The 19,739-nt window shown below is 39.3% G+C and overlaps 1 protein-coding gene across 9 annotated transcripts in view; it reads right to left on the bottom strand.

The window, feature by feature from the left end:
• The window catches only part of THADA (THADA armadillo repeat containing), a 167,381-nt gene that overhangs the window by 109,569 nt on the left and 38,073 nt on the right, over positions 1–19,739 (bottom strand). For all 9 annotated transcript variants that reach the window (XR_008576303.1, XM_054819825.1, XM_054819822.1 and 6 more), the window contains one exon: positions 19,053–19,144. Coding sequence is in view for 8 of the 9 variants with exons in the window: in XM_054819825.1 (XP_054675800.1) it covers positions 19,053–19,144 (92 nt within the window). In the remaining variant the exon portion in view is untranslated. The remainder of the gene's footprint in view (positions 1–19,052; positions 19,145–19,739) is intronic.

The following is a 19,739-nucleotide window of genomic DNA, read 5'->3' as shown; positions in this document are numbered from 1 at the left end:
TGAATATAAACTGAAGCAATAATGAGGATGGTATAAAAACATAAATATTGATAATCACTATTTAAGCAGAAAGCACACATGTAATTTCTTATCACACAACCTCAAAGTGTCTGCCTGACACCAAATGCTCCTAATGTCCCATACTCAGATTCCAAAACTTCACTTTCCTAGCTCATCTAACAGCTTCTTCAAAACAACTTAAATTTTCCACACAAACATTTATGTAATCTCGATACTTAAGTAAATGTATCAAGTCAAACATCCCACTTACTGAGATTTCATATGTAAAACATTAAAAATTCCATTTAAAAAATTTAAAAATCAAATCAAAAAATGCTGTGATACCTCCACCTCTTGTGCCACTGAATGCATCGAGCAAATACAGATTTGGGGTTAAGCTGGTTAGAGGCCTACGAGAGGACTATGTGCAAGTAACATCTCAGAAATATTTTTGAACAGGCCCATTTTCAATGTATTAAAAATTCAGTAACCAAGTTTGAATCAATATTAAATAATGGGACTGAATATTCTTACAAAGCCTTAAAATTCTTTGTAATTAGTGTGGTTTAATGAATCTTTTTGACAGGGAAAGAAAACGATCACTGCTGAAGCGGGTAACTTACATAACCTCCCACTTGGTTTACTGCTCCGCAGGTTACACAAGGGGAGAAGGCAGTCTAATCAAAACCATTAATCAGCAGTATCCGCAGAAAAGATGCCCAAAGGCACTTTCAAAAAAAAAAGAAAAAAAAAAGGGGGGAAAAAAGGAAAAAAAAAGGGGGGGGGAAGAAGGGGGGGGGGGGAAGAAGGGGGGGAGAGAAAAAAGAAAAAAAGACACAACTGCCTGAACAGACTGGTTGCCGAGAAATTATTTTATGGGCCCTCCAGTTCAGAGAGGAAACAGAAAGATGACACATTAGCAGAAGTGCTGCAAAATGAAACGGAGTTCTCAAAACCACAGAGCACCGATTTAAGTGTGAATCCACTACCTGGGGATGTCAAGGCAGGGAGATGTGCAACTGGAGAATGAGCAGAAAGCAAAACAGCTAGGTAGAGTAAAACACAGAGGTATTTAGTTGTTTCATTTTTGATTACTGACCATGCTTGTTGCTCCTGGAAAAATGTATGTATTATTAGGCAGGCACAAGTATTTATGTACAGTAACCAAGACTGGAACAACAAAGAAATGCAACGGTTCTGCTTTTCAAAAACATTCATGACACTAAGCCACATATTTTCTATTAATTTCATAAAAAATATACTGCTTTGAAAAATGAATACCAACACTTTAAGATTTTGCTTATGCATGTTAGCAATATAAACAGACTCATGCATGTGCGTATACACACAAATGTGAGTTAGGCTTCATAATTAATAAGCTATCCATATCTTTAAAAGAACGTAAGTCCTTGACGTACCTATAAAGGAATATATCAACTAAACCTTGACTAAAGCAATCCAAAAGCCACTGCTAGCAGTTTTCATGGAACAAACTTTTTCCTCCTTTTCTAAAATATATCTGACAAGGAATGATAGATTTAAGTTAAAAATGTAAAGTATCTTTCCATTAGTAACTGACACAGTTCCAACACAGATTTTTGGCAATGTAGCTACCATAATTAAATCCTTAAACCCAACATTTTGCAGATCACAGAATTTTACATCTCCTCACCCTAAAACATATTTATAAGGGCAGTAACTGGGAAGAGCCTTAAGACATTAGTATTTCTCCCCATGCTCAGCTGAAATTATTTTTATATTGCTTCAGAGCTCATCTTTGACAGTCTGTTCAATCACAGGCTCTGTATTTTCTTTTCTCCTGTTAGTAACCCACAATCCAAAATTTCAAATGGGATTACTGAGATCTAAAGAATGGACTAGTGGAAGGTTATTTACTGAAATAGGAAACACTGTAATGAAACAGAAAAGTTATCAGTGGGCTGATGATGCTTACAGTAAAATCCCTCTTCCCAATGTAAAATGTCATTTAAGTATATAGTTAAAATGATACTTAATGTCAAAAGATTGAGAGCTAAACTAATGGAAGCACTTGTATCCTCCTAAATTCACTTTTGTAAAAATAATTTGTAAACTGTATACATGCAGAATACTGTGGTACATAAATAGGAAGATACAATATTTACACCTCATACCTTGCAGTGTAACAATGTTAAAGCTCTGCCATATGCAAGCAGTTCTGCAGAAAAGGCAAATGACTGTATTAAATAGAGTACAACCCATTCACAAAAGGTTCCATTTTGATGGCTAAAGACAGCAGTCACGTTTAGTGCTTTTCAGAAGAAAGACTGAGGAAGAGTGTTTATGTAGAAAGGGAGATGTACATGAGTTTCCTTCCCATTTTCACTCAGGTTTCCCACCTGAAGAGACGTTCCATTACCAAAAACCAGTCATACAGAGGTATCTTCTGTACCATCCCATTCTGACTCAAGCTACACCCCCCCATTCCTATTCTCTGCATGCCCTTGAGTCAAACTCCTTCCTGCTTTTGTCTGCTCCAGAGTCTATTTAAGAGGGAAAGAAGGATATGATGACAGCAAGAAAGATGTTTTACAGAATATAGGGTTCATATAAATCAGCAAGAAGTTACTCTGAAGGCATGTGACGCTACAAAGGACAGAATTTAATTCCTAGCAGTAAGCATTTGGAAGACAACAGTGAATCACAGCTAAGTTACCAAAAATCAGCAACTAGTTGTAGTAATAAAAAGACGTAACTGAAAGCAGACTGTAAATCTATAAAACTTTAAGGAAAAAGTCTATTTCAAGCATGAACAAGAATATAGTTTACAGTGTTGATAACGCTTCTTTAGGAAAAATGCAAAAAACAGTTTTACTTTTCTCTGAAATAACCTAAACCAGAAGCCCTTAGTATACGCTTGATTGTCAGTAGTTCTTCCATTCATTCATTCATTTATTCAGCACTGGTTCCTTGGCTTTATCACTTTTCAGAGTAGAACCTGGGGTGGTTTAAAGTAAGCTAAAGATTATGTACTTACAAATTTTCATTTCATCTGCTTTGCTTGTGAAGACATTCAGTGTCAAACTTCTAGAACCAAATTCATAAATGCTGCTGAAAACTGTGACATCTCCGGTCATTATACATTGTGTTTGTCTGAGTAGTGACTTGATGCTGCACAATGCAGGGGTTAGTATCTATGCTTATATAACTAGTGTCTTTCTAAATAACTATCCCATCTTAATGCATAATGAGTGTGAAAAATTATTTAACTGCATTTTAAAAAAATACATTTAAGAATAAAACCATGGATGTTGCAGAGGTTTTTTTTAAGCTGTGCTGTACGCTTAAGAGAATACTCTAGGAGATTAAAATTCTCCTGTGACACTGGGGCATATATATCGTTTTACTGCGACATGTGTCAAAGACTACCTGCTTCTGTTCTTTCATTTATTTTTCAGAAGAACTGAAGGCTTTATGACCTTGTATGCTGCTTTTAGTAACTGACATATTAAAGAACATTTGCAGTAAATATGTTCACATTTGAGTTTAGCATAGGTGAGATTTAGAGACAACGAATCTTCTGAGGGCAGCAAGGGTCTCTGGTGCTCTTTTTGAACATAAATATTGCTAACATCTCAGGTCAGCTGACAAATGCATGGTCAGATCTGTGACACGGTAAAAAAATAAAAAGAATATTTTTAAAAAGGAAAAATAGAACTGGAATGTGAAAAAAAATATAGTAGACAGACACATTTAGAGAGATAAAGACCAAGAGTGTAGTTTTCATGAAATCACGTAAGTCCTCTTTTAATTGACTCTAGTAAAATCTACTCTTGCTATACCAACCCTTAGACTGGAATCATTAATCATAATGCATCAGATATTCCTTCATGTTAAAGAGCAGAAACAGAAGCCCATGTACTCCTTGCGCTGCAAGGACAATTGGTGCTGAAATCATTTAAAAACCAGGACTGAATGTGGCCAAACTGTCATTCAAATGCCAGATTTATAAAGATAATCCACATTTTACAAATGTGCTTCTTTTGACTTCATTAAACTATGAAAAAAACATAGTGCAGCTTAACTAGACTAACTTAATAGACTAGTTTTTAATTTCTCATTTTGACATTCGCGTTCTTTCCCTGACCCTTATCACCTGTTAAGTAGTTAAAAAGAGAACAGTTACAGATAAGGGAATAAGATAAAGTGGAATGAAGTACAACATGCAAAACTTAGCAACTAGATTGTGCAAACCCAATCCATACCTTATCCAAGTATGGACAAAGGAAGTGAAATGAAATGAAACTGTTCTAGTCACACGAGTCTCCTGAATGTTATCTCCATAAATGAAATGTTTGAAATCTGCAAATTTTTTACTCAAAATTTGCTTCTAAGTAAAAAGCAGGGTAGCTCCAGTGTGGAGCAGAAATCCAGTTCTCAGATGCTTCCTTCACAACTAAAAAGCACATGGGCTTTCTGTGAGACACAGAAAAGAGCAGGAAGCAGACAACATCCTGCAATGTAGTCTGAGAAAAGATCTACATGAGGTCTACTGTGAAACTAGTTTTGGTTTAACAGACTGAACTCTAGTGTAATATCTCTGAGTGACAGTAAAATACGTGACATGCTGCAATCAGGGTATGCTATTAGATAAAATGGGTAAGTTAGAGAAGGAACAGGACTTAAAAAGGACCCAAAAACCCCTGTGTTTCAAGTCAGTTATTGGTGGACCTAATCTATTGCTGGGACCAATATTATCATTAGTTTAACTGAAAACCATAGTAGAAGAGTTAGGAGTGTGCCAATGAAAATCCACCAATGAAACAAAAGTTATGAGGCATTGTCTGTAGAGAGGGAAGATTAAAGCACTATGAAACTGGATGTCTTGAGGACCCAAACACTAGAAGGACATGAAATTAATAGCAGATAAAAAGATTGCATATACAAGGACTAATTAAAAAATGTGCTACAACTTAAGAGCTCATCAGCTAGAAATAGCAAAAGGATCCAAGCATATTAGTTGGTACCTTGGATCCCTTATCAAGGGGACAAAGGGTAAACGTGATTCTGTAACACATCAACCCTGATACCGTCAGTATGGACAAGGAAGTACTAACACAACTCTCAAACAATGGGGTAGGACTTAAGCTGGAATAAATCACAGCTAACTTCCAGCTAAGAGAGATGCTTAAAAAAAGCTGCTCACATGACCAAGGGAATAGAAAGCAAATTTGCTGAGAGGAGATTTAAAGACCTCAGCTTGTTTCGTCAGGCAAAATTAATACCGATGAGATACATGACTGACATCCACAAATACCTCAAGGGAAACACTGGGAGGAAAAAATAATTATTTAAAATAAAGGACAATGCTGGCATAAGAACAAATGAATATTAAATGGCCATGCTTAATACACTGCAAGTTAAATTTCTAATGATCAAAGCAGCAAGATTCTTGAGAAGTTTTACTTGGGAAGGTGGCATTCAGGGAATCTTCCTGCAGAAATAGTGGGAAAGAGCAAATTGTTTTTAAGATGAGACTTTATCAGTTTATAAAAGGAACAGAATTGCAAGCTTGCTCATGAGAAGAACTGAGTCAATGTACCAGCAGGACCCTTACTACCATGTGCTCCTGTGATTTTGTGACATGATGATCCGCATGGAAATTCCAACCCTTTCTTAAACACATGCAGTTGAACTGGTGATGAACTGTTGCTGATAAGAATTATATAAAGATTTGCAACTGGTAATTTTGAAATTTCACCCTTGATGTCATCAATCAGACTAAGACTGTATGCAAGCGCATTCTAAAATGCACACTGGATGAGTATGGAAAAATTTCTAGAACTTCCTTTCAGAAGTTCAAGGCACTCAGTGATCACCCTTAAAAACTTGCTTGCATTTCAGTCCTTTTTAAACAAAATCAAAATCTGCAGTGTGTTTCTGAAAGGCTGAACAGGTGGCTCACACCTTCTTAAAAAACCAAAAAACCTCTGAAAGAATTGCAGGTTTCACTTGACTTGAGAAAAGAGGACCAGAATCTTAAATGTATCCTAAGATGACCCCATTATGGTAAACTCAAGGAGGTAATCTGCAAATTCCAGGGCAAGCACCATAACTGGAGGTTGGGAAGAGAGCATGCACGCTACTGAAAAGCTCCAAACTTGCCAAGTTTCAGAGTTTCACATCCACAAAGAAGTAACTGACAGAGAAACCAACCTAAAGAAACTTGTCCATAAACGCACAGAGAATCCAAGAGTCTGGTGAGCATTCAAACAGATAAAACTCAAACACATTTGTGACAATTGATAAAACAATTCTCATAATTTTAAAATCATTCTTGGAATCTGTTCTTTCTTATTTCTTAGGGAAAGCAGTTAAGCTACATTTTTATTACGGCAGAAAACTTCAAAATGGACTAGAAAATGCTGTACTCGTCAAACAGGTTCAGCTTCACTCCGCTTTCTCATTTGGAAGCTGAGAGAGTACAGCTTGGATAAACAAAGCATTTGGGTTGGACCACCAGGCCCAAAGGGTATCAACGGTTCAGTGTTTGATTCTTGGCTGGTAACCAGTGGAATACTCCACGAGTCAATTCTGGGGCCTCTACATCCCTCAACATTTTTATCAACAACTTGGTTGATGAGACAGAAAGCACCCTCTGCAGATCTGAATTAGGGGGAGTGGATGAAACACCAAATAGTAGAAGTTCAGTCTAGACAGACCTTGAGAAACTTGATGCTTGGGCCAATAGAAACCTCATGCAGCTCAACAAGGAGAAATACAAAAGTTTGCACCCGGGCTGAATAACCCTGAGCATCAGCACAGGCTGAAAACCAACTCGCTCAGTAACAGCCCCCCAGGAAAGAACCTGGGGGTTACAGTGGAAGCCAAGCTCAGTATGCACCAACAACATGTCCTCACTGCAAACAGGGCAAACCACATGCTGGACTACGTTCATCAGGATGAATGCGGCAGCAGATCAAGGGAAGTTGTTATCCTCCTCTACTTGGCACAGTGGGGCTGTACATGGTATCCTCCATCCAGTTTTGGGCTGCCAGGTTCAGAAGAGATTAGAAGAAACAGGAGAGGGTCCAGCAAACAGCTTCTCAGATGGACACAGCCTAGAGTATATATAGCCTGTGAGAAGAAGCTGAAGAAGCCAAATTTGTTCTGTTTGACAAAGAGGAGGTCCAGGAGAGATCCAACAGCAGCCTACAACCACTTGAACGAATTAAAGATTAGACAGCTAAACTTCTTGCAGTAGTTGCAGATGGTATAGAAGGGACCAATGGTCACAAATCATAGCTTGGGAGTTTTAAATTGGGCAACAGCAAAAAAACCTCTGCACTTAGAAGGGGATGAAGCACTGGAACATGTTAGTCAGAGTGGTTGCGAAATCACCCTTGGAGATTTTTAACTTGTGCAAAGCCACTGCTGACCTGATCTACTGTTGCTAAGTCATACTTTGAATGGGAATCAAGGAAACAGGATCAAGAGATCCCTTTACAGCTTCTATGATTCCATTTAGCTACTTCCCACTCCAGCACCATGGTTTTAATCTTGTCTTCCTAACAAATCAGTGTTTCTCTTGTCCTGTATTTGTCACTATCTACTGCAATTACAGTAAATAGCTCCTGCTAAGAACAACAAAATTCTTGAGATTGACCCGGTTTTTAGTAAGTTAGTAACTTAGTCTTCAGTTCAGCACAAAGTAATGTTTTTGCCACAATGTACACTAGTATTTAAAATACCAGCTTGATGTGAAATAAAAATAACCACTTAAAATTTTATTTAATTCAGAAATGGCACATATTTATGAAAGCTCTTGATTAGCAGTCCCTCTGGATGACAACCAAAGAATCATCACCATTCCTACTAAGAGACAAAGACAACAGCAACAGGCAAGTTCCTTTAGAAATAAAGATTATATATAAATTTTAAGAGTTTGCTTCAGATGATTTTGTTTTAAAGCACGTACCTAAGAGTTAAATTCCTGAAATTACAGCCTATCTCGGGACTCATGACAAGCTGCTTTCAAACAAACATTTCACATGCATAAGAGAATTATAGCACTCCCATGGAAGACAAAATGGCCATGTAATGTTGGGGGAAGCCTTGAAAAGCCACAATGAAGCCTGGAAAAAACAACTGTAAAAAACCTAGTGCAATATATCAGCTAATAAGCCCAAGAGCAAGGATATAAAAGATTATTGCATACTTGTTATACTTGTTTTTCTAGACCTAACATGATACGGGACAGCTCTTCAGTGACAAGAAGGGATTACTTTTCTATAGCCACACCAAGTTAGTTACAAAAAACAATTCCGATTTCATTTTTACTCCACATGAAATGAAAAGCACTATGAAGGGGGAAGAATCATTATAAAGATGTGGGGTTTGCACCTTCAATAAATCTAACATTTGTTTTGTTAGGAATTAGAAAATACTTAAATCCCAGAACAGTAAGCAAAATAGTTTAAGTTCACTGACTTGAAAAAACATTCTTTTATGCTACACAGTCCTAAAATAAGTACTTAAAAGGAACTAAGAATATGCCACTATATCTTGGTTTTCATTTTCCTTCAGATAGAAGTGCTAGAATAAACATTCTTACTAGTTTACGTTGCTGTGTTTTTATGAGGTTAATAACTGAACTGTCAATCAAGGCCTGTATAAATACAGTAGTTAAATACCTTCTGCTTTAGAAGCACTTTTATTCAGAAGAGAGCTAGCCAAGATTTCCACAGGACTGCATGGTCTGGTTTGCTTTGATCTCTTTTAGGTACAAGTTTCTTTATACCACTTGTTTTGCTATTTATTATATTCTTTGTGTAATCAGGGACGGAAAGAGCACCTGTGTAGAACAAATACTTCAGGAAAAGTGTGACTGAGAGGAGTAATTATGCAAAACACAGTTCACTAAAATAACTTGTGAAGTGCTTTTCCAAGAGCACTTTTGTTGCTATACTAGCAAGAGAAGTAAGCACAGAACGGGCTCAGAATAAAAATAGGGGAACACCACTTAAACTCAACATCACAGATACAACCTGGTACCTAAAGCAACACATTAATGAACACTCAATCTTGATATACATACACAAACATGTCTGCATATATGCATGTATATAAAGCTATATATAAAACATAGTTTAAAAGAAAACATGTTTTTACATATAACATAATTATCTTAAACTATTTTAGAAAGTTGAACTGTGTATATGCATGTGTGCACATGTGTGCATATACACACGTTAATTAAATTAAGAGCTATGTACATATGTTCAGAGAGTCTCCGAGAACTCTGTTCAACAGAGTTCAACTATGTAACTATTATCTTTAATCTCTTGCCACGAATTTAGCATTGTGCATTTTACCTACAAACAACCCACACACTTTCTCTCTGCCTGGGAGTATTTTGTGAAGAGTAACTGCTTTTTACTTAGCATGGTAAAGTTATGCATTAAGGGATATGTACATTATGCATGGAACAAAACAGAATAATTATATCAATTCATATTAATAAAAACTTTTATCACTACAACAGAAACTAAATTATCTACTCATGTGCTTAGGTTTACAGTAATTTTTGTTTCACTAAATGCATTTTAGTCGGTAGAAACAAACATTAACATTATGCCCCTAATTTATTTAAAACAAATTAATGGACTGAAGTTACCTTAGGCTAGCACATATACTTTTAGGATGTTTCATTTTGGATAAACTTTCGTTCAGGTCACTTTACCATGTTCATCTTCCTATTTTCTGGCTCTGACTTAAGACAGCGTGTTATAAAGATCTTCCCTGTTCAGGAGAGCACAGAAACACATTTGCACACCAGTGCTTTAAGTGTGTATTTAGGTCCCATTTATGTGGGTTAATGTTTTTCTGACTCTGTATATACAAAATAAAATCTCGAAGTAAAAATGGTTCTGTAGATTCTAGGCATCTCAGATACACACATTGTATTCCTAAAATTAGCAGAAATCATATAGGCAGAGAGCATCCTCAGCCTCAAGGAGAACAGTCTGTATTTTCTGCTACAGGGGATTTTAAATTGTTTCACAAATCTAATCTAAAACTTACAGAATAATTGAAGTAGTTACACAGAGGGAAACAGATTTCTCTAGGATCTTCTTTTGTGTCTGTTTCCACACAAAACTTTCATAAATTTTACCTCCAATTTACAAGTTAGCACCTTATCATCATTATTCCTATTATAAAGGCACTTCAAAATAGGAAGCCTGTTCAAAATTATGTTTAAACAAGCATATTGTTATTGAACTATTAATCAGTAAAAGCCGTAATGGTTATCTGAGTCAGACTGAACTTTTGCATGTTTTCTTGAGACAGTTCTGAGATTAAGTCTTCTAAATCTGTCAAAGTCAATAAAAAAAAAAAAGAGCCAGAGCATTAAAAACAAAGAAGTTGAGCAAAATAAATGTGGCCTATTTTTGGCAGGCAGAAGGGGGAGGGATTTCGTTTTAAGAAAAACAACCCCCTTGCAAGACAATGTACTGCACTAAATCCTTAATAACTACTTCGCAAGCATTCACTGGAACAACTAAGGTGGCCCAGAGGGAACAGGCTGCCAAACGTGGCACAGAAGGAGCTAGAGGAAAAGGACCAGGGGCATGTAAATGGCTCAGTCATCTCACGAAACCTCACTGTCACTGACCCAATACTTCAACTGAAAAGCTGCAACAGAACAAGGTTGCCAGAGAAAATCCACTAGGGAATCACTAATGAGATCCAAGATAAAGCAATCCCAACCCTTCCCTCCACAGCACACGGTCCAAGAGGTACAGAGCTCAGAGGCCAGTTTTGTGAATCAAGCTGTACGTGCGTTTCCCTGCTGGAGCCAGCACGAGAGGCTCAGCACTCTGCTGCCTCACCACTGCCCTTCCTGCAGACCCATCGCTGCGGTCAGCATCCTCTCACGCACAGCTGTACCTCAACTGGCACACAGGACTGGTGCCAGTGGTGTGTCTCCAAGCCAGCACTGGGTGTTTATGGGCTGGACTCAGACTGAGTATCACCGCTAGTGAAACTCTCCTAAGGGCTATCTGATTTTACAACACAGATGTGCCCTTACAGCTTGACCACATTAGTGCCACCAAAGTTTCTTTCAGCTTATCCCAAAATAGTACTGGCCACTCCTCCGTGGGCAACACAGACCCATCTCAGAAGCCCTACCAGAGCCCAATATGATGCACTGCAAATGTCTAATAAAGTTGCTGTTAAGACTGACAAAACACCATTGACATAAGACAGATTTTCAGCTGTTAATTTAGAAATATCAAAAGTGTTAGCCTGCCAGATGTGGAACATACAGGAATCATGTACTTATGATGCATTTTATGTACTTTAAGCTACAACTCTAGAGTGGCTTAGTGAACAGGAAGATAATACAAGATCCATTTAATGTAGGTATAATATTATGAAAAGAGAGGTTTGCATTACAACATTCAATTTGCAGTGTCTTCCCGTAACCCTTCACAGTTTAAAATGCAACTAATTATGAACTTAAAAACCTTACATTCATACAAAACCTTAATGTTAAAGTGCATGGCAATTTAAGAGAAAAAAAAATCAACTTAATGTTTTTAAAAGTTAATTTCGTTTTACTCAATGACCTTCAAGCGTGCAAGCAACCACCTACTGAGAAGTGCTGACCACTCAACTTGCAGTAAAAAACAAAGCAAGCAGAGGGCAGTCATGCATGTTGACTGCCTCACAGCCAATAATGAATCTTCAAAACCTGTTCATATCTACATAGTTTTCATCTTACCGTAATTAGAAAGGTAAGAATGTTCTCCATTCCAAGTGCCTGAAGTTACTGACAGCTATCAATGAAAATAAAGACTTAAAGAAGTACTATGTAGATGGCGATTAAAGTTGTTCCTTTCTTTTCAAATATGTCTAAACCAATATTGAGAACATGGCAGCATTCATACTCAATTTCCTAACAGCATGAATATTTGCTCCACAGAAAACGTGTGTTGACAGCTAAGTATTTTTCCGCATATGCATTTTCCCTTCACTGGAGTCTAAATACATAGGAGCTTCCCCCTTTCAAAATGTAAATATATACATTTATACACCAGTTACTTTGTGCAAAAATCACCAGGTTGCACTGTACTATTTTGGCCTTGCTTAAAAAACTGCTTTTTAATCAGAGTTGAAGCTTTTCCTTGCTTGAACCTCCTTCACCAAGGTGAGAAACTAAAGTGTGAACACAACCCCCCCAGCCCTTCCTTGCTTTTAATCCCAGTCTCCACCTGTGGCCATTGGCTATTCTTTCTGAGGACTTTGCAACATTTATATTCCAAGTCAAAAAAATCTGTTTTCAGATAAGCCAGGATGATCCTTTTTTATTACTCTAAAGACTAAAGCTTGTCCTAAGTCAAATGGCCAATTGCCTCAAAGGCAATTTCTGATCACGTTCATCCTTTAACAAAAAGGTAAAAGCCAGAAATCACAGAATGGTAGGGGTTGGAAGGGACCTTTGGAGATCATCTAGTCCAAACCCCATCCCCCTCCCGCCAAAGTAGGACCACCTACAGCAGGTTGCACAGGATCGCATCCAGGCGGGTTTTGAATATCTCCAGAGAAGGAGACTCCACAACCTCTCTGGGCAGCCTGTTCCAGTGTTCTGTCCCTCGGAGTAAAGAAGTTTTTTCTCATGTTCAGATGGAACTTCCTGTGTTCCAGTTTGTGCCCATTGCCCCTTGTCCTGTCACTGGGCACCACAGAGAAGAGTCTGGCCCCATCCTCTCAACACCCACCCTATAGAGATTTGTAAGCATTGGTAAGGTCTCCTCTCAGTCTTCTCTTCTCCAGGCTAAACAGGCCCAGCTCTCTCAGCCTTTCCTCATACGAGAGATGCTCCAGTCCACTAATCATCCTCGTACCCCTCTGCTGGACTCTCTCCAGTAGTTCCCTGTCTTTCTTGAACTGAGGAGCCCAGAACTGGACACAATATTCCAGATGTGGCCTCACCAGGGCAGAGTAGAGGGGGAGGATAACCTCCCTTGACCTGCTGGCCATGCTCTTCTTAATGCATCCCAGGACACCATTGGCCTTCTTGACCATGAGGGCACACTGCTGGCTCATGGAGAAGTCGTTGTCCTCCAGGACTCCCAGGTCCTTTTCTGCAGCGCTGCTTCCCAGCAGGTCAACCCCTAACCAGTACTGGTGCTTGGGGTTATTCCTCCCTAAGTGGATGACCATACACTTGCCCTTGTTAAACTTCATTAGGTTCCTCACCACCCAGTTCTCTAGCTTTTCCAGGTCTTGCTGAATGGCAGTGCAGCCTTCTGGTGTATCAGCCACTCCTCCCAGTTTTCTATCATCAGCAAATTTGCTAAGGGTACGCTCTGTTCCCTCATCCAGGTCATTGATAAATATGTTGAACAAGACCAGACCCAGTACTGACCCCTGGGGCACACAGCCAGCTACAGGCCTCCAACTAGGCTCTGCACCACTTATCACACAGCTCTGAGCTCTGCCATTCAGCCAGTTCTCAATAGCAGGTATTTGATGAGAAGAGTCTTGTCTAGTAACAAGCAATAGCAGCTTTAATTAGCATTGGACTACAGACCAAAAAGGTCTCTGATATACATGTATATGTATGTGTATAGCACTGGAGTACAGACTACTGGTCTGAAGTCCAGTATTACATATATGCACATATATAGTGCATTTATAGACAATGTATAGACCCATATATATGTGTGCGTGTGTGTGTGTGTGACTTCTATCAGTTAGCATTAAACCAAGCGTAGTACTCGGGTGTTCAGCACAGCCCTCAGCGTGGTGCTTCCAGAGCAGGCAGCAGGAGCCATGCTGGGGGCCAGGGCCATGGCAGCCCTCTCTCCAGAGCCACAGCCCCAGGGCTGCCCCAGCGCTGGCAGCACAGGAGCAAGCGCTGAACAGCAGTGGGGCTGGGGAACTGATAGCAAGGTAGCTAGGCAAATTAGGATACATACCTAGCATCCTCCAACTATGAAGTGACTGGCTAAACATAAATACCTGCGATGTGATGGGCTTGGAGAAGAAGTGGTTATTTTCTCTAAAGCACACTGAGATGTATCCAGTGCACACCTCCTGTAACCAAATATAAATGAGCTAATTGCTAATTTCCAACCCTTCCTCACTACAGTAATTTGTATTTATGTGGCTAGAATTTCATTACAAGTCTTGTAGATTTGAAATTATCATAATGTTTAAGAAAACTATATTCCCAAATCAAGTATACAAAAACTAAACAACCCACAGGTGTTAACAGGATCATTTTAAAAATGACATTTATCAGGAATTTAAAGTATCGTTTAGCCAAACACACACACATATATGATATATGAACACAAACCCACACATACTTACAGCAGCATTAGAAGTTTGATACAGTCTTTCTCAGAGAAAACCCAGAGAAAATTTCTTTGTTTCTAATCTGCTTTTCACTAGAACGCTCAACCTGTATAGTTGCATGGACCACACAGTCCTCACACAATTTCTCTCTCTTCTACTTGCAAGAGCTGCACACAGTTGTTATTTGTCAAGTATTAGTTCTCCAATTCATTATTACTTTGCCCATGCTAAAATTAAAAAGATGCATCAATATTTAATGAAAACAGGATACTACTGCATCTCCTGTAGAGCACAACACAGAGTAGTTGTAGAAGATGGAAGCGGGAATATTGCCTCAAGCATGAACGGGCCAGTCAATGGGAAATTTAGCTAGCACAGCTGCCTGCACTGTGCTTGTCCTGCCTAGATGTTCCAATGAACTTGGTACACTTGAATAAGCAAGTCGGCATTGCGCTTGTGCTGCTAGCGCACCTGCAACCATTGACTCCACGCGAACTGTGCGTGAACAGGCCAACATGACATAACCGCGACAACTCCTGATCGGGCGGGACAGTGGATTGGTTCAGGGCAGCAGCTCACAGACTATAAAAGCAAGGACCTGTGGAGACAGGACGGACACCCCCCACCAAACTTCAAGAAGACAACGATCGATGCTGCGAGACGTCGCTGGATCCACGGTGGTGACTATCACGCTTGCTATCCTTTCTCTCTCTCTTTCCTTTTCATTCTGTCACTCTCTCCGCTAACTCTTCTCTGAACACGAGCTGTATTTCAAGTACAATAAAGGGTATCTTAGTTGGAACTCCTGGCTGAACCGTATAGTGTTGCAACCTTTGATCTTGGCTGACACTAGACCTCCATTTAGGAGGTAAGCTTGCAATTCTCCCCAGGGCCCAGGGTAGACGCAAGGGAGGCTGACTTGCATCTTGAGTAGAGCAGCCCCTGTCTGTCTGACTTGTCTGGTTTTGAATTCAGAGGAGAAACCAGTATCAGCCACAGAGAAAAGTCATTTTGCAACCTGCCTAAGACAGCACCTCAGACTAGTGTAACCTACCTCACCCTGAACAGGCCAAGACAGTAGTCTCTTCAAGTTTCCCGTGACCCCTTAAGAGTCAAGTCTGGTATCAGCCCAGAGTTCTGCTCAAAAAAACCCTCTCCTTCACTGCCCCAGCTCTCCACTCCCCAGTTGTGCCAACACAGCTGTTGATGCAAACACATTGCAGATGACTTACAGAAGAACCCCACCAGCAACTGAACCAGCCGAACTGAGCTGCAGGAGCCATGTTGTTTAGTTGGTAATTTCTTCAACCCGTGTCTCCTCAAACTGCAGGCCAAGTTTTCAGAGAATGGTCCTTCTCTAGCATAAGCTAGTATTGCATAGCCCTCAGTGTGAGACAGACAGTTCTTGCTGACCTTCCTAATGCCCTTGCAATGATCACAAAGCCCAGGTCAACATGCTTTGTTGCCTCTGTCCTCCAGTAGGGATGGCCACTGCAGATGTAACTTAAAATGTCTGTCAGCAGAGTTAGGCATCCCCGCATTCTCTTTGTCATGGAGTGAGAGGGACCTTCCACACAGTTGTACTGCAAACACTCAAAATGACACAGGAATGTTTGGAAGTAAAAAAAAAAAAAAAAAAAAAAAGAAAAAAGAAAAAAAGAAATCAAAACAAAACCCCAAACCCATCATGCTTTTACATATGCCTGGAAAAAAACTCAACAAATTAAATCAGTTTACTGATCAGACATAGGTTATATATAGTTCATTCAGTCATTCAATCTAATGCTTCACAACTGATCAAGATGATCAAATAATGGACCACCACTGTGCTGTCACTACATAAACACCCCGGCTGTATGGCAATTATAATGCACAAAATTAACATAAATAAGGAATGGAACATAACATCAAGAGACTAAAAGCAGCAAGAGACATGACTGACCTAAAATTTTTGTATAAAAGATGCTATATATGAATTTTTAGTGGAGGTAAGAGGAAAAAAAAGGGAAACATAACACAAAGTATGTTAAAGTAACACGGCAATGAAGTTGCCAGTGCTGTTCCAACAAAGCTTTCTTCTGGAAGTCTACACAAACTCTCCACCACCCTAATTGTAACAGTTTCATAGGAACTACTCTTAAGAAAACAACCAGAAAGTCCATCCTTTTCCAGACAGATGCCCAGAATAGCCCAGCAATAAGGTAACTCCTCACTGGCACAGGAGAGACAGATTTAAATCCCCAGTCTAAAATCAGGCAAACTGGAAACTTATGCAAAGTCCTAATGGTGGTGGCATCAGAGCTGATCTCCTGTCTCTGTCCACAGACAGACTGCCCTTTAACATCAACAGAAGATCCTGCAGGCAACAGAACAAGCAGATCAAACCTAGATGGCTTTCACACAAGCTCCTATAGATGCAAGCTGCTAAAATGCTTGTGCTTTTGAAGTAAACTGCCAGATTTAAAAAGGGGGGGGGGAATTACTTTGTTTTAATATATGAATTCTGTTCCAGCACGACACTAAACAAAACAAACTTAGAGGTTCCGAAGAGAAGTGCCCCAGCGCAGCTGCGCCCCAGGGAGGTGGATGCAGGGAGCTGTGCAGCAACGCTGACACCTCGTGGTGCCAAACCTCTGAAACACAGACGTCTTCCCAAACACAACCTACCTTCACAACCTGCCGGTGGGGTTCAGAGGAAGCAGCTTTACAAACAAAATAGCCAAACAATCTCTACCTCATTCTCCTCCTAAACCAGGATCTCCTGCAGAGTGAGGAGTCAGAAGCTTGACATCAGACCTCTGCCTCTGTTTCCATACCTCTTGTCTCTCTCTGACCTGGCTTTAGAAGTGTTTTCCCATTCCTTGTTTTGTGGTATTGATAACTACAGGTGGGAAACAGTAGAGATGACTACGTACAATGTTTAATGAAAAACTGCAAAATTAATAGAGGAAGAAAAAGAAGCCAGGACAGCTTTAACATGTTTTGGTCAAAATTATTACAAAAAAAATACTGTAAACAAAAAGCTTCGGGAAGCAAGTCGACAGTACCAGTTACATAAAAAATAACATGGTATTTAATGAATTCAAATATATAAAAGTTTACTTTCCTTTATTCTGGTATCTGCCATACCCAACAGATGCTTAAACGCATTACTTTCTGCAACTTCACAAACAGAAATCTCAGATTACATATCTCATCACACTGCAGAAGTAAGTCTGCCTTCCCACTGCAAAGGTTACTGTGAAGTTTTTCCCTAGGATACAAGCTTAAAAACGCTGAGGTACACCTCCCTTTCAGTGAGTGCTCAATATCTAAATTTAAAACCCCAACTTTAAATGTTGTTACAAAACCAAACAGGTAAGAGATGAGAAACACTTTTTATTGCTCTGCTTGAGTTTCTGGGGTTATGGGAGTGAATTCCCAGTTTGGGCAAGAAGTTATTTGGGTTTATGACAAAGCAGAGAGAATTTCATGCAGCAGGGGAGATGACATTTCAAATCGTTCTGGGGGAAGAGTTATTTTCTAAGGGAAATCTCCGTCCAATCTTCCACCTGTATCTTTCCCTCACATTCATACATGCATAGTAACTAATTTTTCAAGTAACACTTGAAACTAAGTCTTTCAAACAGCTAAAATGGCACCTATCTATCATCTAAAAGATGAAAGACTAGTATCATCTCAGGACATTTAGCTTCTCATAACGTGCATGAAAATCGTATTAACTACACAGATCAATACTAAGGAACCACTGTATAATGAGTAAAAGAGATGAGTGGAATTTTTGAAGGTAAATTGTAACAACTGTCTTTCAGAAATTGCACAGCTTGTCCACGATTTGAAAATCCATTAGGAATTCGTGAAATGGTTAACATAATATCCATAGCGTGACCACCCTATGGCCCTGCAGACTCACTCAGGAGTATTTTTTAATGAGTTTATTCTGCATCCAGGGTTATTTTCACATTCCTACTAGAGCAGGAACCTCAGTTGCAGAGCACAGGGCACGGGCGTGCTTCATTTGCTGCAGAAGCTAAAGGAAGGGGCTGAAGGCCAAAGAAAACATAGGGGTGCTTAGGCACTTAACTGGAGGGTGCGGAGAAACAGGAATCCTCAGGACTGTGGAGTTTTAAGAGTAAGAAGAGAACTGGTTTTACATAAGAAAGTGAAATACTAGAGGATCCGGAGCAGGACTACAGAGTTCAAGGGCAGAATCCCTTGGAAGAGAAGCAGCTTTGCAAGCTGCAATTTTTGGAGCTTGGAAGAGAAAGACATGAGAGAGGGACAGGGTGTTCCAAAGAAGGCTAAAGGGAAAAAATTACCTCCAGGCCTTCTCTAGAGGTAAGGGAACACACATGTGCGCATTGCCCCTCTTCTCCTTCACCCCCTGCCTCTTTGCCATTAAAAGCAATAGGGCAAGCTTGTGACTGCAACAGAGACTGGGCATTTGGAAGAGCTGCTGGCACCAAAACCTCTCAGCAACATTCCCCTTCCGTAAAATTGCATGAGTACAAATTAACTCTCAGTGCTCAAGAGGAGATATTTTTGGCCCTACTGCTTATTTCTTGGCAGCACAGTTTAAGCAAAGCTAGATGTATTTGTGACATCGTGATTCAAATATATCCATAAAGCAAGCAACATTTTCAAATTGTTGTTGGCTAAGGTCATGTTTTGCAAAGTTACAATTGGTACCAAGTGAAGCTTACCTATTTTTTTTGGAATTTTCATCTTTCCCTCTTTTAACTCCAAAAATTCTTGTAATCAGAGCACTAAAAAGAAGTGTAGATGAATTTCTTACCTAAAGGAAAAAGAAAAGAACATAGTTCGTGTTTTAAAAATCCCTTTGAAATGTACTAATATTTTTTTAAATACAGCCACTAATGTACAGTTGAAAAGAAGAACAGCTGAGTGGAGGACAGAGCATGCCTACTGTTCAGAGGTCAGCACACGAACATAATTAATTCATAGCATCTTTCCTCTTAAACAAGATGGGATGGCACTAATAGAAAGTTCAGATTTTTGAAGATGTCCATCTTTAATATAAGGGATACATCCAGATTTCTAGCGGTTCAAAGCATTCATCGTTTGTTCTACCTTAACATGCCATATGGAATACCACCATTTATTGAAAAGCAAAGTAACAGTGAGAATGAAAGTAAATGCACTCCTTACCAGCTAGGTGCACTGACTCAAAATTTAACAGTCAGATACATTTTTATCTAGAAAGTAATCTTTGTCCCTACTTTTTGTCAGTATCAGCACTTCATATTACAGAAAAATTAAAGAAAAGCAAAAAGCGTGACCAAAACTATGACTCTTTTGCAGGTCTACATTATTCTTTATTGTACCTTAAAACATTACACCATGTAACATTCCAGAAATCATGGTGCTGC

This window comes from Grus americana, chromosome 3, assembly GCF_028858705.1.
Source record: "Grus americana isolate bGruAme1 chromosome 3, bGruAme1.mat, whole genome shotgun sequence".
Taxonomy (NCBI): Eukaryota; Metazoa; Chordata; class Aves; order Gruiformes; family Gruidae; genus Grus; species Grus americana.
The sequence above is the reverse complement of the archived record's forward strand: the minus strand, read 5'-3'. Positions and strand labels throughout refer to the sequence as shown.